General features: G+C 42.8%; 1 protein-coding gene across 4 annotated transcripts in view; it reads left to right on the top strand.

The window, feature by feature from the left end:
• Positions 1–20,141, top strand: part of apaf1 (apoptotic peptidase activating factor 1) — a 78,508-nt gene that overhangs the window by 42,012 nt on the left and 16,355 nt on the right. For all 4 annotated transcript variants that reach the window (XM_083692428.1, XM_083692429.1, XM_083692426.1 and 1 more), the window contains one exon: positions 2,545–2,691. In XM_083692428.1, the coding sequence (XP_083548554.1) occupies positions 2,545–2,691 (147 nt within the window). The remainder of the gene's footprint in view (positions 1–2,544; positions 2,692–20,141) is intronic.

The following is a 20,141-nucleotide window of genomic DNA, read 5'->3' as shown; positions in this document are numbered from 1 at the left end:
CAATTATCCCACAGATCAGGAACGCTTTCCAGGAGGTAGGCGTGAATGTGTCAGAGACGACCATCCACAGAATATATCACCCGCCACATCATAACTACAGAGACTTCACTGAAAGCTGCAAACAAAGTCAAAGTCAAAGTGGCTTTAATGTCAATTCTTCACATGTCAAGACATACAAAGGAATCGAGAGGATGTTTCTCACTCTCCCACGGTGAGACAGATAAAGTGCCCAGGCACAACAGATAAGACAAGACATACTAAAAGTAAAACATTCAATAAAAATAATTTAAACAGTGCAAAAAGAACAGTCAGTAAAGACAGTAAATAGCAGCCAAATACTGTGTATTCTGTGTACAAATAATAGTGCAATAGTAGATTATAACAATAGAATAGTAGATTGTCCAGAGTCCGTAGTGTTTTTTTTTTTTTTTTGAGGGGGGGTGGGGCTGAAGGGTTGGGGGGGGGGGGGGGGTTTCAGCTTCCTGACAGCCTGGAGGATGTGGCTGGGGGGAGTGAGGGGAGAGAATTTAGCTTCCTGACAGCTTGGGGTATGAAGCTTTTCGTGAGTCTGGTGGTGTGGGCACGGAGGCTCCTATACCTTCTTCCAGAAGGCAGGAGGCTGAACAGACTGTGTGCGGGGTGGCTTGCGTCGCTCACAGTCGAGGTAGCTTTTCGGGTGAGGCGGGTGGAGTAAGTGTCTTGCAGGGAAGGGAGTGGAGCACCAATGATCTTACCAGCTGTGTTCACTATGCGTTGCAGTGCTTTCCTGCTGTGTTCGGTGCAGCTACCGCCCCACACAGTGATGCAGCTAGACCACTAGATATAAACCACTAGATATCCTCAAAAAAGTAACTAAAAAGTCTGCAGAGGTCTGGAAAACGGTCTTGTGGAGTACCAGAGTGATTACAAGTGGAACGTTTAGAGAAAATGGATCTGCCCACGATTTACAGCATACCGCCTCATCTGTGAAACATGGTGGAAGGGGTGTTATGGTTTGGGCACGTATAGCTGCCACTAGAACTGGCTAACTTCTTAATTCATGCTTGCTGATAGCTGACAGCAGCAGCAGAATGTATTCTGAATTGTACAGAATCAACTTGTCTGCTCGAAGCAAATGCCTCCAAATTCATTGGAAGGTGCTTCATCAAACAGTAAGACAATGACCCAAAATGCCATAGCAACTAGGGAGTTTTTCAAGGACAAAAAGTGGGAGTCAGTCTCCAGATTAAAATCCTATTGAAAATGGCTGCAGTACAGGCCTGGCAGAGCATAACCAGAGAATATACCCAGCGTCTGGTGGGGTCAATGGGTCGCAGACTTCAGGCAGTTAATCCAAGGACTGTCGACCAAATACTAAACATGAGTGTTTTATTTGGACATTATATGAATCTCTCCAATTACCTTTGGTGCCCTGAAATAGGGGAACTATGTATAAACAGTGTTGTCATTTCTAAATGGTGAAACCAATATGCACACAAATACCCTCAAATAAAAGCTGAGCATCTATACTTTAACCTCATAGTATTGTTTGATTTCAAATCCAGACTTCTGGGTGATAGAGCCCAAAGAAGAAATGCTTCACTGTCCCATTATGCATTCATGAGGCAGAGTGAACATGTGCATCCTTCAGGAGAAAGTTAGAGAATGGGAACAGAGCCTATACAATTGGTTAATGTGTGAACTGTGCCCCCTGGTGGTCCCTAGCCTGAACTACTCTATTATTCATGATTGGCAGAATCCATCAGATTGAATTACATGGACTTAAAAATATCCCATCTTGTTTCTATGGAAACAAATGTGAGTCATTCTCTGTGAATCACACATGATGTTAAATATGGCTCATGGTTAGGTTGCATAACAAGTCTAAAATGAATGTATTGAAGTCCTCCATACTAATACTGTATGGTTGTTTATTGTCTATGCTTTTCTCGTTAAAAACGCGTATCGCTCTGTGATGGTGTTCCTGTGTTGACATTTCATACAACACTGCATGTGTTTGAGATGTCATTGAACAAGTCATTTGTAAAGTCTGCAAAGAAAAAGCAGGGGCTAAGACACGGTTTGACTGTTTTTTGCTTTTTATTTGAGAGAAATCGGTTGAGCAGTTTTTGATGCTGAAGTGGATTTTTCACCCCTCAAATATGTCTGAATTATGGCTGACAAAGTGGCCATGGCTAGTGGCTACCCATAAGGCTAAGGGTTAAGGTCATGGTTAATGAACATATTGTTGTATAAGTATATGTACATCGTATTCACATTGGTGTATCACTGTTCTTCCAACCTTTTCAGCATGGCCAGAAAGTTACGACTACTATGGATATTTTAACCCTTTACTTACTGAGGGTTAGATGGATTGGGAACAGCTTGTATGAATGAGGATTTGGCCTGAATGTTTGTTAGGTGCCGCAAATGAATCAAGTTCCCAATTAAAGGGGCACTTCACAATTTTTAACCTATTTTAACCGTTTGTTTGCCATATAGAGGTCTTTCACTGTGTTTTAAGCCAATGTCTCCCATGTCTGATCCCACTAATGTCTCCCTCAGCTGTGGAACGTAAATGATGGGAGCCTGCTGAAGGTTTGTTCTCGTGACAACAAGGACACCATGGAGTCGCTACACGGTGGCTGGGTTACCGACCTGCACTTCTCCCCCGACAACACCGTGTTGGTCTCTACAGGAGGGTACATTAAGGTAAGACACACACACACACACACACACACACACACACACACACACACACACACACACACACACACAATCATTGGATTGTGTGTGTGTGTGTGTCTCTCTCTCTCTGATTACCTCCAGTTTTACAGGAGACAGGTTCATGAGGGGGGGTCAGCCTTGGCAAGGCACTGATTGGCTGTTAAACCAGGCGATGATGATGTAATCCCCAGGGGTCAGGGGCTCTGATTGATGGCGCTTTATACCTCGGTTTGTTCCTGTGTTGTGTGTGTGTGTGTGTGTGTGTGTGTCTGTCGCTAGCAACACTCTTCACATATGTATGGGAGACAATGTTGTTTCTGCCCTCTTTGTTGAAAAGGTAATGACAGAATGATGCATGTATCAAGAGAGATGACAAAAAACTATGATAGACATAATTATTTCTATAAGAAGTGGGGTATTTCAATGAATAACTGAGTTATTGTGTGATGCAAAACAGTGCAAATACAGTGCCCTCCATAAGTATTGGAAAGAGGAAACAGTTTGGATTTTAAATCAAACAATTAATAGGGGGTCAAAGTAGAGATTCTCATCATTAATTCAGTGTTTTTTCTTTTTTCAGATTGGTTTCACCATTTAGAAATTACAACCCTTTTTACATTTACATTTATGGCATTTAGCAGACGCCTTTATCCAAAGCGACTTACAACAAATACATTTGTTTAAGTAAGTGAATCATCTATCCATCAGTCATCATAAGATAAAGTAATCAATGCTCGGACCAGGGGCAGTCACAATGCTAGAAGAAGGAAAAATTATTATTATGATTATTTATTTTTTAATTAACAGGAGAAAAACTTGTACAGGGGGCTAGTGGGGGTGAAGATGTCTTTAGGAGGGACTGTTAACATGTAGCCTGAAGAGATGGGTCTTCAATCTATAGCGGAAGATTGGTAGTGACTCTGCAGTCATGACAGTAGTGGGAAGCTCGTTCCACCAGCGGGGCGCCAGGACAGTGAAAAGCTGTGACCGAGTAGTGCGGCTGCTGCATCCACATAGAGGCGACGGTGCCAGGCAGCCAGCCGAGGTGGAAGAGCGGAGTGATCGGGCAGGGCTTGGGGGCTGACCATTGCTTGCAAGTAGGGAGGGGCTGTTCCCTTTGCCGCCCGGAAGGTGAGCACCAGGGTCTTGAATCTGATGCGAGCTGCTACCGGAAGCCAGTGAAGGGTGCAGAGGAGGGGAGTGACATGGGAGAATTTGGGGAGATTGAACATCAGACGGGTGGCAGCGTTCTGGATGAGCTGCAGAGGCCTGATGGTGGAGGCAGGGAGACCGGTCAAGAGTGCGTTGCAGTAGTCTAGGCGAGAGATCACAAGTGTTTGGACCAAAAGTTGTGCTGCTTCTCTGGTGAGGAATATCCTTCTGATGTTATAGAGGAAGAATCTACAGGAGCGTGCTGTTGCTGTGATGTTTGCCACACAGGATAAGTGGTTGTCAAGGATCACCCCAAGGTTCTTGGCTGTATGGGAGGAGGTCACAGTAGAGAACTCTTCTGCCCTCTCCAATGGAGAATTGGAGAGGGCAGGCTTTCCCTGGGAGGAAGAGCAGCTCAGTGTTGTTAAGGTTGAGCTTGAGATGGTGGGCTGACATCCAAGCAGAAATGTCTGCAAGACACGCAGAGACACATGTTGCCACCTGTGAGTCAGAAGGGGGAAAAGAGAGAAAGAGTTGAGTGTCATCTGATTTCTATACATAGTCCCTCTATTTCAGGGCACCAAAAGTAGTTTGACAGGTGTATGTTTTTAGTCAGGTGTGTTCCGTCAAAGTCAAGTTGAAAGTCAAGGAAGTCATTATGGGGCTGAAATATCAGAAATACAATCAGAAACATAGCCAAAACCTTAGACTAACCAAAATCAACAGGTTGTAAAATCATTAAAAAGAAAGAAATCACTGGTGAGCTCAGAAATCTCAAATGTGTTGGTAGGCCAAGGAAGACTTCTACAGTGGATGACTGAAAATTGCTCACCAATTTTCGGTCAAACTGTCCCACAGATCAGGAACACTCTCCAGGAGGTAGGCGTGAATGTGTCAGACTACAACCCACAGAATACGTCACCAGCCGAACTACAGAGGCAAACTGCAAGGTGCAAACCACTAGTTATCTTCAAAAAGGATGGTCAGGTTGCAGTTTGCTAAACAGTACCTAAAAAGCCTGCAGAGGTCTGGAAAACTGTCTGGTACATGATAAATTCGTCTTATCTGTAAACAAGAGTGATTGCGGGTGAGTGAGGGAAGTTTGACAGCAGAAGCAGCAGCAGAATGTATTCTGAAGTGTACAGAAACATCTTGTCTGCTCGATTACAAGCAAATGCCTCCAAATGCCTTCACAAATTCATCATAAAGTAAGACAATGATCCCAAACATACTGCCATAGCAACTAGGGAGTTGTTCAGGGCCAAAAAGCAGGTAGTTCTTGATGGGCCAAGTCAATCTTCGTATTTAAATCCAATTGAACATTGAGGCAGTTATTTCATGCAAAGGATTGTCGACCAAATACTAAACATGAGTACTTTATTTGGACATTATATGATTTCCAATACTTTTGGAGCCCTGAAATAGGGAGAGTAAAAAGTTGTAATTTCTAAATGGTGAACCCAATCTGAAAAAGAAGAATTAAAGCTGAGAATCTCTACTTTGACTCCATAATAATATTTTGATTTCAAATCCAAACTGTTGGATTGATTCCCAGGTATAATTTAGCTAGGAACTGGTTATCTTACCAAAGCAAAATCAATACTCTCTGTATGGGCATTTTAATCCTGACTGGTTTCAGGAAAATTCAACAGGCATTCTTATCTCAATTGTCTCACACACTCAAAGAGTTGCTGATGTGAGCTCAAATTCTTTTCAAAGAGGAGGTAGAACATGTAGAAGGTTTCAGCTATTGGGTAGGAAGAAAGTAAATAGTGCCAAGAAAAGACTAGATACTTCGTAGGCTAGTTGTATGGGGTGCATCTCACTAGTCTAAATTGGCATCTTTGCTTTGTGTTTTCTAGTAAATTTCACTTGTCCTCTTTTTCTTTATTCTTTTTCTTCATCTTGGCAGATGAAGGAGTGGAAATTAGGAGAATTTTAGATGATTGAGATGCACCCATAATTGACGCTCAAGAAAAATGATAATGTGATTATTATTATTTTTTATTTCTTGGCCTACCCCTCAAGTCTTCTGTTGTTTTTCATTTAGAGAGCTTAAGGCCCCAATTATCCTGTTATATGACAGTCACAAATGTCTTCTTCTTTTGCTCTGCAAATGCAATGACACCGTATTTTGTACCATGTGTGGCCTTATATCAGAAACCCAGCAACAGTTCTCCCATTAACGGAGAACTTCAGCTCATTAAGCCTTTTGAAATCCATCAATATGTCATCTTGTCCAGTGTTAATGAGTGAACTCTATTGACACTAATGTACCGTTTATCTACTCCAGTTTCTCTCCTTACCTCGTAATGATGCTCATTCTTATTCGGAGTGGCCGAATGACAGATTGCATTTATCACTCCATCGTTCTATTCTGACGCCCTGTCTTCTCTTCTTTTCCTTATCTTCCACCAAGGCGCGTCAAGCTGATGGATCAGCATGTGTGGATGTAACGGGCGGTGATTGATTATTATGCCTGCGTGGAAGGGGAGAACCCTGTGCAATGAGCATTGATTGATTTATCGTCCTGTCTGACAGGATGAGAGGTGCCCTGTCAGTCACAATAATTAATATAGCAGGGCGTATTCAGGGTAAACAACAAGTCATTTAGTTTGTCCATCAAGGAAGTAAGATGATATGATTGGCAATGGGTATGTTAAAGGCACGGTCTGTATAACTTTCATTTCCAGTCAAGAGTGCATTTTGTTTGGGGGTGACTGCAACTTGTTGAATATGGCATTTTATACAAGATTCAAGATTCAAGATTCAAGATATTTATTAGTCATATGCACAGTAAACAGACAGTTACACCACACAATGAAAATCTTACTTTGCTAGTCCCCCCTAACACAACAGACTAAACTAAAGAAGAAAAAAAAACTAGTTCCATATATACATATACAAATTCTATATTGCACCTGGTGGATCACAGTTATAAAGTTATAAAGTGCGCTTATGCATTGTTGCAAATTGCATGAGGTATTTAGTGCAAACAGTAGTAGTGCAAACAGTAGTGAAGTCACAGCAGCAGTCAGAATGTCTGTCGAGTTCACAGTTGATCAGTCAAGTCAAGTAATGCAAGTGATGTGGGGGGGTGGAAGGGGGAGGGCTTTGTGAGGTAGCTTGTTCACAAGCCTGATGGCCTGTGGATAGAAACTGTTTGTCAGTCTGGTGGTCCTAGATTTCAGACTCCTGTAGCGCCTGCCTGATGGTAGGAGAGTGAAGAGTCTGTGCTGGGGGTGTGTACAGTCCCTGATGATGATGTGTGTTCTCCTGGTGACCCTGGTGTTGTAAATGTCCTGAAGTGAGGGGAAGGCTGCTCCTGAGATATACTGTGCAGTTTTTATCACACGCTGGAGTGCCTTCCTGTCCTGGGCTGTACAGTTTCCATACCAGACTGTGATGGAACTGGTAAGGGTGCTCTCAACTGTACATCTATAGAAGTTGCTGAGAACTTTGGATGGCATGCCAAATTTCTTCAGCCTTCTTAAGAAGTACAGTCGCTGCTGGGATTTCTTAATGTTCTGTTGTGCATTGTGAGACCAGGTAAGATCCTCGCTGATGTAGGTTCCGAGGAATTTGAAGGTTTTCACCCTATCCACCTCTGTCTCATCTATATGCAGTGGTGTGTGCTGCACACTCTTCTTTCGTGGATCAATAATCATCTCCTTGGTCTTGTCTGCGTTCAGGGAGAGATTATTGTCCTGACACCAGGCCACCAGATCCGCCACCTCTCTTCAGTAGTTGGCAGTAAAATTGTTAATATAACACATTTCTCTATGATGCTACGGTAATTGACTGTCAGATGTCATGCACCACTCTATTGAGGTGTGCTTGGAGTTGTGTGACAACCACTTCTGACTAAGACAGTTTGCAGCTACACTCACCAAGAGGAAGAATCATTTAGCAAGTCTAGTCAGAATGAGACAAGACAGAAGTGATGAGTTTGATGTTGGCTACAGTGACTGACGTGTAAAGTTGTGTTGTGTGTTAGGCTACAGTATGATGGGATAGGAGGCTTATTCCCTGGGAAACCTCTGTCTCACTGATGTCTGTCACTCCTTATTTGTCTCTGTAACCGAAGAAGCTCCTGCCTTAGACAATTCTCTCCCTCTGTTTTTCCCCTCTCTCTCTCACTCTCTCTCTCTGTCCATTGTTATCGTGCTCTATGGCATGCACTCTCTCTCTTCCTCTCTCTCCCCCTCCTTCCCTTTATTTCTCCCCTACTACTCAAACACCTCCTGTCTCTCTCAACCTCCCCCCTCCCCCTCTTTAATTAAAAGCAGCAGGCTGGTCTGTTGGGTGGTGTGACCCTCTGGCCTCCCAGAGAGTGTGTTCCTTTCAGAGAGCATTCACCTCAGCAGCTAGGACAAGTGTTGTGTGTAGTAGCTCACACAGCCTGTCTCACACCTGTGAGAGAGCCCAGACACGAAGCAATACATTACACACACACACACACACACAAACACAGTAGTGCTGCCATAGGCTACATTCAGACTAAAAGTAGTGCTGCCTCTGTCTACAGGCTACGGTCAGACGGACTAGTGTAGTGCTGGCTCTCAGTCCATAGGCTACGTTCAGACTACAGTAGTGCTGCCTCTCAGTCCATAGGCTACGTTCAGCCACGGCACATATTCATTGTTGCCGAAATGCCATGAACGTCAGCTAACTCAGCTTGCTTGAATCAACCGCCAAGATGCGTCCTTCACCATAAGAACCTTTCTACTGAATAAACTGTTCATGCCATACGATAAGTCAAATGCATCCTTATATTATTTTACTATTTCAGCCTACAAGTATCAGCGATAATTTTGACAATGTTTTAGCACATGATCATATTTGACCTACGTATATGGCTTTGAATGAAATTACGCAATTATTCCTGAGAGGTGATGATTTTGGGAACGCGGCATAGGGCACAAATTCTTTGAGTAGGTTAGCTTCAGGATAAGTTGCTATAGTAATTTACCTGGCTAAAGGGTGAGCCACCTTTGTGACCAGGGTTATCCCGAATTTGGTCAAAGTTAGCTCTGTAACTCCCTTAGCTCGCTTCATAGGCCTCTGTACTGTCACCTCCTCATGAAAACACAAACACAAATCACACTCAAGCATATGCTAAGGTACACACACACACGCACACACACAGAAATACACAGAAACACACACACACACACACACAAAACACACCAGCTTATCTGCAGGTACACTGAGATACAGACACACACTCACAGGATCAGCTTGAGGTGCCGGTAAAACAATCTGTTATGGTGCCATCATCCAACGGGAAGCGGGAGGTGTGAAAAGGCTCATCCTGACAATAACACACACACACACCAGAAGGCCCAGTGTAATTCACACTCATCAGTCATACCTAGCTTCTACTACTAGCTTTGGAACAACAATTTGCAGCCAACGACTCCTCGTCAGTCTAGAAAGGCCTTCGAGTGATCACAGACTGCAAAACCAAATCCCCCCACTCTATGGATGACCTCAGATTTGCAAATGACCTGAATGACTTCTACTGTAGATTTGACAGACAATGGAACAGTCCTGACCAACACAACCAACCCCCCTCCACAGCTATCTCATCTTCCCAGCCTGGACAGAGACACTACAACAGCCCCCGCCCCCCTACACAATGGACCCAGACAGCCCCCTCCCCCCCATCGCACCTCTCTCCATCCAGGAGAGAGACGTCAACAAACTGTTAAAGAAACAGGACCCCCGCAAGGCAGCTGGACCAGACGCTGTCTCCCCTCCACACTGAAGCACTGTGCAGACCAGCAATCTCCAGTGTTTACGGACATCTTTAACACTTCACTGGTTGAATGCATGGTACCTGCCTGCTTCAAAACATCCACCATCATCCCAGTTCCCAAAAAGCAGAGGATCACAGGCCTTAATGACTACAGACCTCTGTGAGAATGAAGACCTTTGAGCGCCTCGTGCTCACCCACCTCAAGGCCATCACCAACCCCCTCCTCGACCCACTGCAGTTTGCCTACAGAGCCAACAGGTCTCTAGACGACGCTGTCAACATGGGACTTCACTTCATCCTCCAGCACCTAGACTCCCCCGGCACCTACGCCAGGATCCTGTTTGTGGACTTCAGCTCTGCATTCAACACCAGCCCCAGCTCTCCTTCAGGACAAGCTATCCCAGCTGAGCGTGCCTGAACCCACCTGCAGGTGGATCACTGACTTCCTGACAGACAGGAAGCAGCAGGTGCGCCTGGTAAGCTTGTCTCGGAGCCCCGGATCATCAGCACCGGAGCCCCACAAGGCTGTGTGCTCTCTCCTCTACTCTTCTCCCTCTACACCAACAGCTGCACCTCTAGCCACCCTTCTGTCAAACTCCTGAAGTTTGTGGATGACACAACCCTCATTGGATTAATCTCCAATGGTAATGAGGCCGCCTACAGAGAGGAAGTTGACAGCCTGGCTTCCTGGTGCAGCCAGAACTACTTGGAGCTGAACGCCCTAAAAACTGTAGTAGACTTCAGGAGAAGCCCAGCCCCAACCTCCCCCCTCATTATGTGTGACTCCCCAGTTAACACTGTGGAGTCATTCAGATTCCTGGGGACAATAATTTCAAAGGACCTCGGGTGGGTGGAGAACATCACTTCCACCATCAAGAAGGCCCAGCAGAGGATGTTCTTCCTGCGGCAGCTGAAGAAATTCAACATGCCGCAGAAAGTGATGGTCGAGTTCTACACGGCCATCATTGAGTCCATCCTCAGCTCATTGATCACCGTCTGGTTCGCTGCCTCCACTGCCAAGGACAAAGGCAGACTGCAGCGGATCATTCAGTCAACCGAGAAGGTCATCGGCTGCAACCTGCCATCTCTCCTGGACCTGTTCCACTCCAGGACCAGTAAGAGAGCAGGAAAGATCATCATCCCTTCCCATCCTGGTCACAACCTCTTCCATAGACTTCCATCTGGCAAAAGGTTACGGTCAATCAAGACTAAAACCTTGCGCCACCTGAACAGTTTCTTCCCCATGGCAGTGGGGCTCACAAACAAGCCCCCTGCCTCTCACTGACTCTGGGACTTCCACCCCCCCCCCCCCCCCCCATCCTGTCACACACACAATGCACTGTAATTTGTAACTTATAATTATTTAGACTTATTCTAACTTATAGTGTACATGCCCCATAATCATTTCACAGCCTCTGCTCTTTTTTGTAAATTTGTAAAGTAGTTAATGCTATTTTGTTAATATTTTGCTATTTTGTAAATTTATCGTCAATATTTGCTATTTGTTTTTTATGTCCATGCACCAACCTCACCAAGTCAATTTCCTGTATGTGCAAATATACTTGGCCATAAAAGGATTCTGATACCGTCCTTCTTCTCCATCTGAACCAACTATGCAACATGTGTCAACACCACTGTAAAAACAACAACACAATTCTAATTCTAAACAAAAGGCAAAACAAGTTCACAAATACATAATATATATAGTATTTTTACTTAGAATGTTGTATTCTTTGGACTTCATGTAACAAACACCTTTCAGTACTAGGATGTTGTGTTGACCTCTATGTAAGCACTAGAATACTAGGCCAATTCTTATCAAATGATTTCTAAGTATCTTAAAGGGATGTTCAACCTTTGTAACCATAGCTGTAGTCAATTGACCCATATATTTTTTCGGTCCATATTCCACTTCCTAATGATTTTCATAGTCAAAATCCAACAAACTGTGTACTAAGTGTGGCAATTGGATCCCATGGGTTCCGGAAATATATTTAAAACATCTTACAAACACTCCAATCCAAAGTATACAGTAGGTTAGAAGTGTGCACTGTTTAAAATATGCATGTTGTCATTGCACTACTGCGGCAGATAGTAGTTGTGAAGACGTGTGAAGTGCTGCTGAAAGCCACCACAGGGTGGAGGAAAGAGCTTTGAAGGATGTTTGAAAAAATCCATCCTTCTGTGGTAGAAATGACTGACAGTGCTAACATTTGTGTTCCTTCCTTGTAACAAAAATAATCACGAAAATAAAAGAGAGAGAGACTAGTTTACGATTGCTGAGCCTTGCTTAACCAGCTAGATAGATAGATAGATAGATGAACTCCTTACGCAAATGACAGAATATCTTCTGTATTTGGCCAAACAGAGTTGATTATCAGATCAGGTTGATTACAGAGACATGAAGAGTGGAAATTGTTTAAATATCAATTATCTTAACCAGGACCAACTTGTGTTTTTCAAATATCCTTATCTATTCTCATAATAATAGATGATGCAGCCTAAATACATACATATAAATAAACTGTGATTTGATTCTATGGATTACAGAATAAAGTTAGGATTTCATGTGATATAGGTTTAAGGATTTGGGGTTTCATTGGGATTGTGACTGAATAGAAAAGGCTGGACAGAGAAGATTTGTTCTATCTCCCATCCTACTTCATGGCTGTGACAGAGATGCCTATGTATACATTGTGCAAAGAGCGCAAAACGTGTTTTGCAACGTTCAATTCCCCTTTCACCTTTCTCCATCCCTTTGTTAACAACAGTCTAACAACCCGCTTCAGGTTTTCACCATCTACCCCATTTGCTGCTCATGTTCAGTTTGTCAACATGTCCCTAAATAATTTGTATAGGCCCTATTGGATGATTAAAACTGAAACCATTGTCAATTTCAAGCTCAATGACTATTAATCCCTGATGTTTGAAATGTCGCACACAGCCGCATTTACAAAACAAATGTCCACATTTTTGCCTCTTAACAAAAATGAACATTGATTGATTGCTTTCAAATAATACTGTCCTTGGGCTGCTGATCAATCAAATATTGTTATGCACTATCGTTGTAGTGTTACAAGGGCGTGTGTGACCTGCCCTTTTAAATTGAATCTAATCTCTTGTCATCTCTTAAAAATTGATTATCAGTAGCGAAGAGAAGATGATAAATTATCTACAGTGGGCCAGTGTTTAATACGAGCATACCGACATCGCAGCTGGCTCAATGTCGCTGCTGCAGCCGATTTGTTCGAAATAATGTTTATCAAGGACATCATTTTGAATTTTTGTGCCAACTCTGGCCTACTGTAGGCTAGATCACTGCCCATTACAGACCCATTCCATAAAGGGATTTTGGGTGGTTTAAATTACGTAGAACATTAAGAGCTTGCATTATTCCTAGCCAACATTCCTAGTCTTTGGCAGTTTTTTTTTGCCCGCAAAAAAATGTGTTCCTTGTTTTAATGAAGATTTGCTAGTGATATGGCCTAGCTGTTCTCTATTACTGTAGCATGAAACCTCCTGTCCTCGGCCCCTCCCTCCTTGGTGTGGAGCGGGTGTTACAAACCACGCAATAGACACAACATGTACAGAAGCTCTATTAATCTAATAGGTCTAAATCTTTCCTCATTTGTCCTCAGTCCTTCACCATATGTCCAATATAGTCAATAGAATTACTTTTACTTTTGAAACAGACAATAAGTGGATCTCCGGGAGACGCAGCAATTAAGCTACAAAGAATGGAAACACGGATCTGGAATTAAATCAACAGAAATAACTTATGAATGTCTTGGTAATGATTTGTAGCCTTTTCTTTGCAGTTTCTACATTTACATTTAATTTTTTTTACATTTACAGTTTCTATGTGTTCGTAATCATTGGGCTTTGGCACAATTATATGATTTATTATTGTAATTCATAATTTAAACAGGGTGTCGCATTTCATGCAATAGGCTATTCAATTATAATCCATGAAATCCATGAAATAAAACAGGGCAAAATTGGGACTATTGGAAATACATGTTCATGCAATAGGCCTACATTTTACATGACTATTTGTTCCGTGTGCATTTTGGCACTTGTGAAGTTCACCAGCCAGGTTACTGTTTAAAAGATAGAGCAGGATCAAAAACGAAGAGAATTATAAAAGGAGGAGAAATTAAAGCATTTTACTCCATGACAAATTTACTCCATCAGTGTCAGTCTTGTGGTTAAACTACAGGCCAGTTGCCAGTCACCCTAACTGTGTGAAGTTTGGTGAGCACATTGTTTTGGAAAATCCATCAGTTCTGTAACCTTCAAATTACGTTGGTAACGGACACAAATTAGATTAGATTAGATTCAACTTTATTGTCATTGTGCAGAGTACAAGTACAGAGACAATGAAATGCAGTTAGCGTCTAACCAGAAGTGCAAAATAGCAGAAAGTGCAATGAACAGTATTTACAGGTAGTGCAATATATGAGCAGTAAGTAGTGCAGTATAATATAAGTAGTGCAGTGTAAGCAGTATATGAGTAGCATTAGCATTATAGCAGAGTAAATAAGTTACAGTATGAACAGTGTAGCAGCATATGAACTGTATAGGTAAGGCAGTCTAGCAGTATGTATATGTATTAACAGTAACATGAGGTAGATAGCAGAATAAATATAAATATGGAATGCCGTATGAACAGTATAAACAGTATAAACAGGTATGTACAGTATGTGCAGAGTATTAACAGTAGTATTAAGAAAATATAAGGATATGTGCATTATGTACAGTATGAACAGTATGGACAGATATGTACAGAAGAGCAGTGGTATTGAGTAAGAGCAGGGGAGGGGAGTGATAGTGCAATTGTCCGGGTGGGGGGGGGGGGGGGGTTGCAGGGGTAGTAGGTTGTCAGGTAGGTGCAGTGTTCGAGTTCAGTAGGGTGACAGCCGCAGGGAAGAAGCTGCCTCTGAACCTGCTGGTTCGGGTGCGGAGAGACCTGTAGCGCCTCCCGGAGGGGAGTGGGGTGGAAAGTCTGTGGTTGGGGTGAGAAATGTCCTTGACGATGCTGCGTGCCTTACGCAAGCATCGTTTGCCCTGGACAGCTTCGATGGAGGGGAGTGAGGAACCGGTGATGCGTTGGGCAGTTTTCACCACCCTCTGCAGTGCTTTCCGGTCAGATGCCGAGCAGTTACCATACCATACTGTGACACAGTTGGTAAGGATACTCTCGATGGTGCAGCGGTAGAAGTTCACCAGGATCTGAGGAGACAGATGTACCTTCTTTAGTCTCCTCAGGAAGAAGAGACGCTGGTGAGCCTTCTTTATCAGGGTGGAGGTGTTGAGGGTCCAGGAGAGGTCCTCAGAGATGTGGACACCCAGAAACTTGAAGCTGGTGACTCGCTCCACCTCAGTCCCGTTGATGAGGATGGGGGTGTGTGCGCCAGCTTTAGACTTCCTGAAGTCCACAATGAGCTCTTTGGTCTTCCTGGTGTTGAGAGCCAGGTTATTTTCGTTGCACCACACTGTTAGGTGCTGGACCTCCTCCCTGTAGGCCGACTCATCGTTGTTGCTGATGAGACCAATCACCGTTGTGTCGTCTGCAAATTTAACAATGGTGTTTGAGCCATGTACAGGTGTGCAGTCGTAGGTGAAGAGGGAGTAAAGGAGGGGGCTCAGCACACAGCCTTGTGGAACGCCGGTGTTCAGGGTGAGGGTTGAGGAGGTGTGGTTGTGAAGCCTAACAGACTGCGGCCTGTTGGTTAGGAAGTCTAGAATCCAGTTGCAGAGGGAGGGGTTGATGCCCAGTTGCCTGAGTTTGGAGATCAGTTTGGAGGGGATGATGGTGTTGAATGCTGAGCTGAAGTCAATAAACAGCATTCTCACATAAGAGTTAGTCTTGTCGAGGTGGGACAGGGCGGAGTGAAGTGCCGTTGAAATGGCATCCTCTGTACTCCTGTTCTGCCGGTAGGCGAATTGAAAGGGGTCCAGTGTGGGTGGTAGGCAGGTCTTGAGTTGAGCTAAGACCAGCCTCTCGAAGCACTTCATGATGATGGGCGTGAGTGCCACTGGTCGGAAGTCATTTAAGCTCGTTGCAGTGGAGTGTTTTGGCACCGGCACGATGGAGGTGGTCTTGAAGCACGCGGGGACAGCTGCTTGGGCTAGGGACAGGTTGAATATGTCAGTCCAAACCTTAGTCAGCTGCACAGCGCAGGCCCTGAGGACGCGTCCGGGGATCCCATCAGGACCAGCAGCCTTGCGTGTTTTTCCTTTAGGTTATCTTCTGTTGTCTTCCATATTGCAAATGCAATTGTTGCGAGAATAGCGCCTCTGCTTAGTGTGAGAATAAATTACTGACTTTGATTATAATCACAGGAGTAATTATACGATTTGGGTACATTTATTTAAATGTACTTTTGGCAGGGTACCCTTTCTCAATACCAACCATGAAAACAGCAAGGTTCCAATCACAAAAACCAAAGATTATAATTACAGACACACTTTTGTAGTTGCAAATGACGTTGGATACAAATCTAATATGATTGCTGTGAGAATAAACGCCTCAGTTTACTGTGAGAATAAATTACTCACTTTGATTACGCCTATAATCACATTATGTACATACAATGTTGTTATATAATAATATAAATATCTCACACAGTATGCTGACATCTTCCCTCTAACATAATATTCAACTTCAATGTGTGTGTCATTGAGGTAGGCTACAGATAACCTTGTTGAGACCAGGCTTTCCTAGTTCGGAAAACCTGGGGAAATCCTTTGCAGAAGGTACCTACAAAGAGGTAGAAACATGTTTGAAATGAGTGACGCCGCGCAACACGTTAAACCAATCAAATACCTTGCTTTGACAGAGCTCAAAAAAGTTTTTCCTTTAGGTTATCTTCTGTTGTCTTCCATATTGCAAACTAGCATAGACAACAAGTCTCTGCAAAATAGTCCTACCCGGTCGGAATAGACAATGCACATAACAACAACCAGCCATTCATCGGGCATGTAGGGGAGGGTTCTTGGATGGTAACATCCAATGTCAGAGCACATTCTCCCATTACTCCATCCAGTTCAATCCAAGCCAAATCTGTTAATCTGTTAAATTTCCCCAGACCTCCAAAAGAGGCGTGAGAACAACATAATTTGGAAGTAAGGATATGGAAGACTAGGCCATAGTAAGTCTATCCATTAGAATTGCTGAAAGATGACCCCTGGTGTTTGCTAGAAAATAGACTCACTACTGCTATCGTCTTTGTTGACAAATTTGTATAGTCATAAAGTAAACTCGTAAAATGTCCCTTCTGAGAACTTTGTTGGACATTTTAGTGAAGTCACTATATCAAGCAAAAAAATCTAATTTTTAACATTGTTGTTTTGAAGGAAAATGCACTCTCACTGAACAGCAGGTTAGGGTTTAGTCTCTTCTTCCATTGAGCTTTATTGATTGGCTGACAATGAAAGAATAAGCTTGGTTATGACTTACAAACCAATAGTAAAACTTCTGAACAAGAACAGAACACCTGCAATGTTTTTCTTGGAAGTAGCAGAATATGTATCACTCTAACACTCCCTGAACGCTTAAAAAATTACTTGATCCTCCCTCTACAAACATGTTGGATTCAAATATAAAGTCGTTAGTAGAGCACCTAAGTGAGATTGCTTATAGGTCGCAAATCCAGTCTCCTGCTGATCAACAATACGCACGCACAGACAGATCAACGCCTACCCAATACCAGTGGCATTTAACAGGCTATCTATCTATTCAAAAAGCAAAACATATTGGTTTTTTAAAATAAATCAATAAAGCACATATCAGTATCAATGTTTTGTTTTCCATTTTTATGATCGAATCAACACCCACTCTGAGTGTTCATGAATAGAGTGGCAATACGTCCACTAGTGCGGAATTGTCAAAGCTTTAAGTTCCATGCAAGTTCGCTGCTTTCCTGCCTTACCACCCGCGCAGCTTTGTTGTCTTAGGCCCTTTTGTGTGAAAAGTTTGGGTTTCAACTGAACAGCATTTTGGTGTATAAAAGAAGATAGAAAAGATACACAATATGAAGGACAAGCAAGGGGTTTGGAGGGGCAGATGTTGGTGCTGCACTGAATGTGACAGCTATGAGCAGGGAGAGGGAAATCACTGTGGCTACCTATCTGAGAATTAAACCAATGGTGAGCTAGGAAAGTGTCCACCCCATGCGCTGGGCTGTGATTGTGAAGCATTGCACAATATCAAAGTTGTGTAAATTGCAAATTGAATGACCCTCCCCTCACCTGTATTAAAAAACACATTCCCCTCTCCCGGAATAAAATTGGAAACGCCTGACCCTCCCCGAAATTCCTCCAGGTACCTCTCATCATAAATAACCATCAGTCTCTCAGGCAAATGTTAAACAAGGAGAAATGTTAGAACGTGTACCATCCCTTGCAATACAAGGTTCTCTACAGTAGGTATCAGTTGTGATAGGACTGCATAATAAAGTGCTCTCATTAACCTTCATTTCCCCAGGTACGCTCTCACACTGTATGTTTATTAACCCAGCTGTCAATCAAAGCTAGCTCTGATGTCACTTCCTCAAGGGGCTTGGGCCATTCCTACATAGCCCTCTAGTATGCTAGATTGGTTGGTATTGTAGCAGGGTGATGTAACACACACACACACAAACAAACAAACAGACACACACACACACACACACACACTGTAGATGGATGTGAAAGGTTTTAGATGAAGGCTTTTGCCTGTCACTGCTGTTGGCAGACTTCACTTATCACTCCGCCTGTGTTTCTCCTCCCCGGGTGATTGAGGATGAAGGGAAAACATCCAACCTTATCTCACCTTTTCACACTCATGCTGTTGTTACTCTGCTGGTCCCCCCAGACTATGCTCTGGTACTCTCATCATAACGTTATCACTCTATCTCTCTCCCGATGTCCCTTTATTCTGTGTTATTTTTTTTATTTATCACAATTCGCCTCCAATCGTTAAATTTTTCTGTCTTTTTCATTTGACCCCTTCTCCCTCTATCTTAATCGTCTCTCTCTCTGTCTCTCTGTCTCTCTCTTGTTATCTCTTTCTCTCTTGCTCTATGTGTGTGTAGGGTGTCAGGCTGTGAAGCTTCTGGGGCACAAATAAAGTGCATCATACAGTAGGTCAAAAATGTGCATGTTGTTATCTCAATGGTGAGCTACCTCAATGCCACTGGTGCGGCACATAGTAGTTGTCAGAATAGTGCTGACATTTGCGTTCCCTCCTTGTAACAAAATAATCACATGAGTATGAGTGATAAATAAAATGAGAGAGAATGGTTTGTGATTGCAGAGTTTTGCTTAATCAGCTTGCTTACATAGTTTCATGGATTACAGAATATCTCTTATATTTGGCCACACAGAGTTTATTAGGTAGCAGATCAAATCATGAATTACAGGGAGATGAAGAGTGGAACTTGTTTAAACATCAAGTTATCTTAACGGGGACTAACTCGTGTTTTTCAAATATCCTTTTCTACTCTTAGACGTTTTTGTTTAGTTTAGTCATCACACATTCTCTCAGATGTACAGCAACACGTGACAGCATATCATATTTGTGCCACTATTCAAACGTATTTGATAGGCTATGTGTTATTGTATGACCTACAGAAATTAACATTGATTGATTGTTTTCGATTAATAATGTCCAAAACTATTGTCACAGACACATAATAAGACTAGACTGAGAACAATATCTTACTCTGATGCAGCAACGATAATGAGGGAGCGAGGAACAGTAGTCATGATGAAATTAATTAGCTCATTTAATCCTAAAGTTAGAGGCTAACCATATTTAAACCTTTGACAAATCCACAACTGGACCTTTGAATTGTGTGACTGAATCCTAACTTGTTTAAAGTGCATTTCCTGCAATTCTACACATTTTAACATTTTAACATATTAAAATATAGAGTTTGTTTACTGTAGGACCTGTTTACATTAAATGAAATAAAACAGGACAAAATTGGGCTCATTAGAAACGCATTTCATGCAATAGGCGATGGGTGTGTTATTTTGAGAGCTTTGATTCAGCTCGAATCCGACGGGATTCAAGGGGTTGGGTCTGGGAGTTTCTGAGAATCTACTGAAACGATGGTGCAGCTGCCTGGCCGGGATAGGCAGGCGCGTGGCAGGGTACCCTTTTTCACTATCAACCCTCGAAAACAGCAAGGGTCCAATCCCCAAAACCAAATATGATCATTCCCCTCTGCAATACATGTAATCTTAATTTAGAAATGAGCCTATCATCAGTTCTGTAGTAGCCTAGTAGCAAGTTACGATGGAGTAAAGATGAATGCAATAGGATTGCTGCGAGAATAAATTACTCACTTTGACTATAATCATAGGAGTAAGCTATACATATAGTTTCGTTATATAATAATTTATTTATCTCATACAGTATGCTGAGATCTTCCCTCTCACATTTTCTAACACAATATTAACGACTTCAATTGGTGTATCTTTGCTCAAAGATGCCTCCTGGTGGTTGTTTAGCCGAGGTGTAATGCCCCTCCAA

This window comes from Argentina silus, assembly GCF_951799395.1.
Source record: "Argentina silus genome assembly, chromosome: 20".
NCBI lineage: Eukaryota > Metazoa > Chordata > Actinopteri > Argentiniformes > Argentinidae > Argentina > Argentina silus.
The sequence above is the reverse complement of the archived record's forward strand: the minus strand, read 5'-3'. Positions and strand labels throughout refer to the sequence as shown.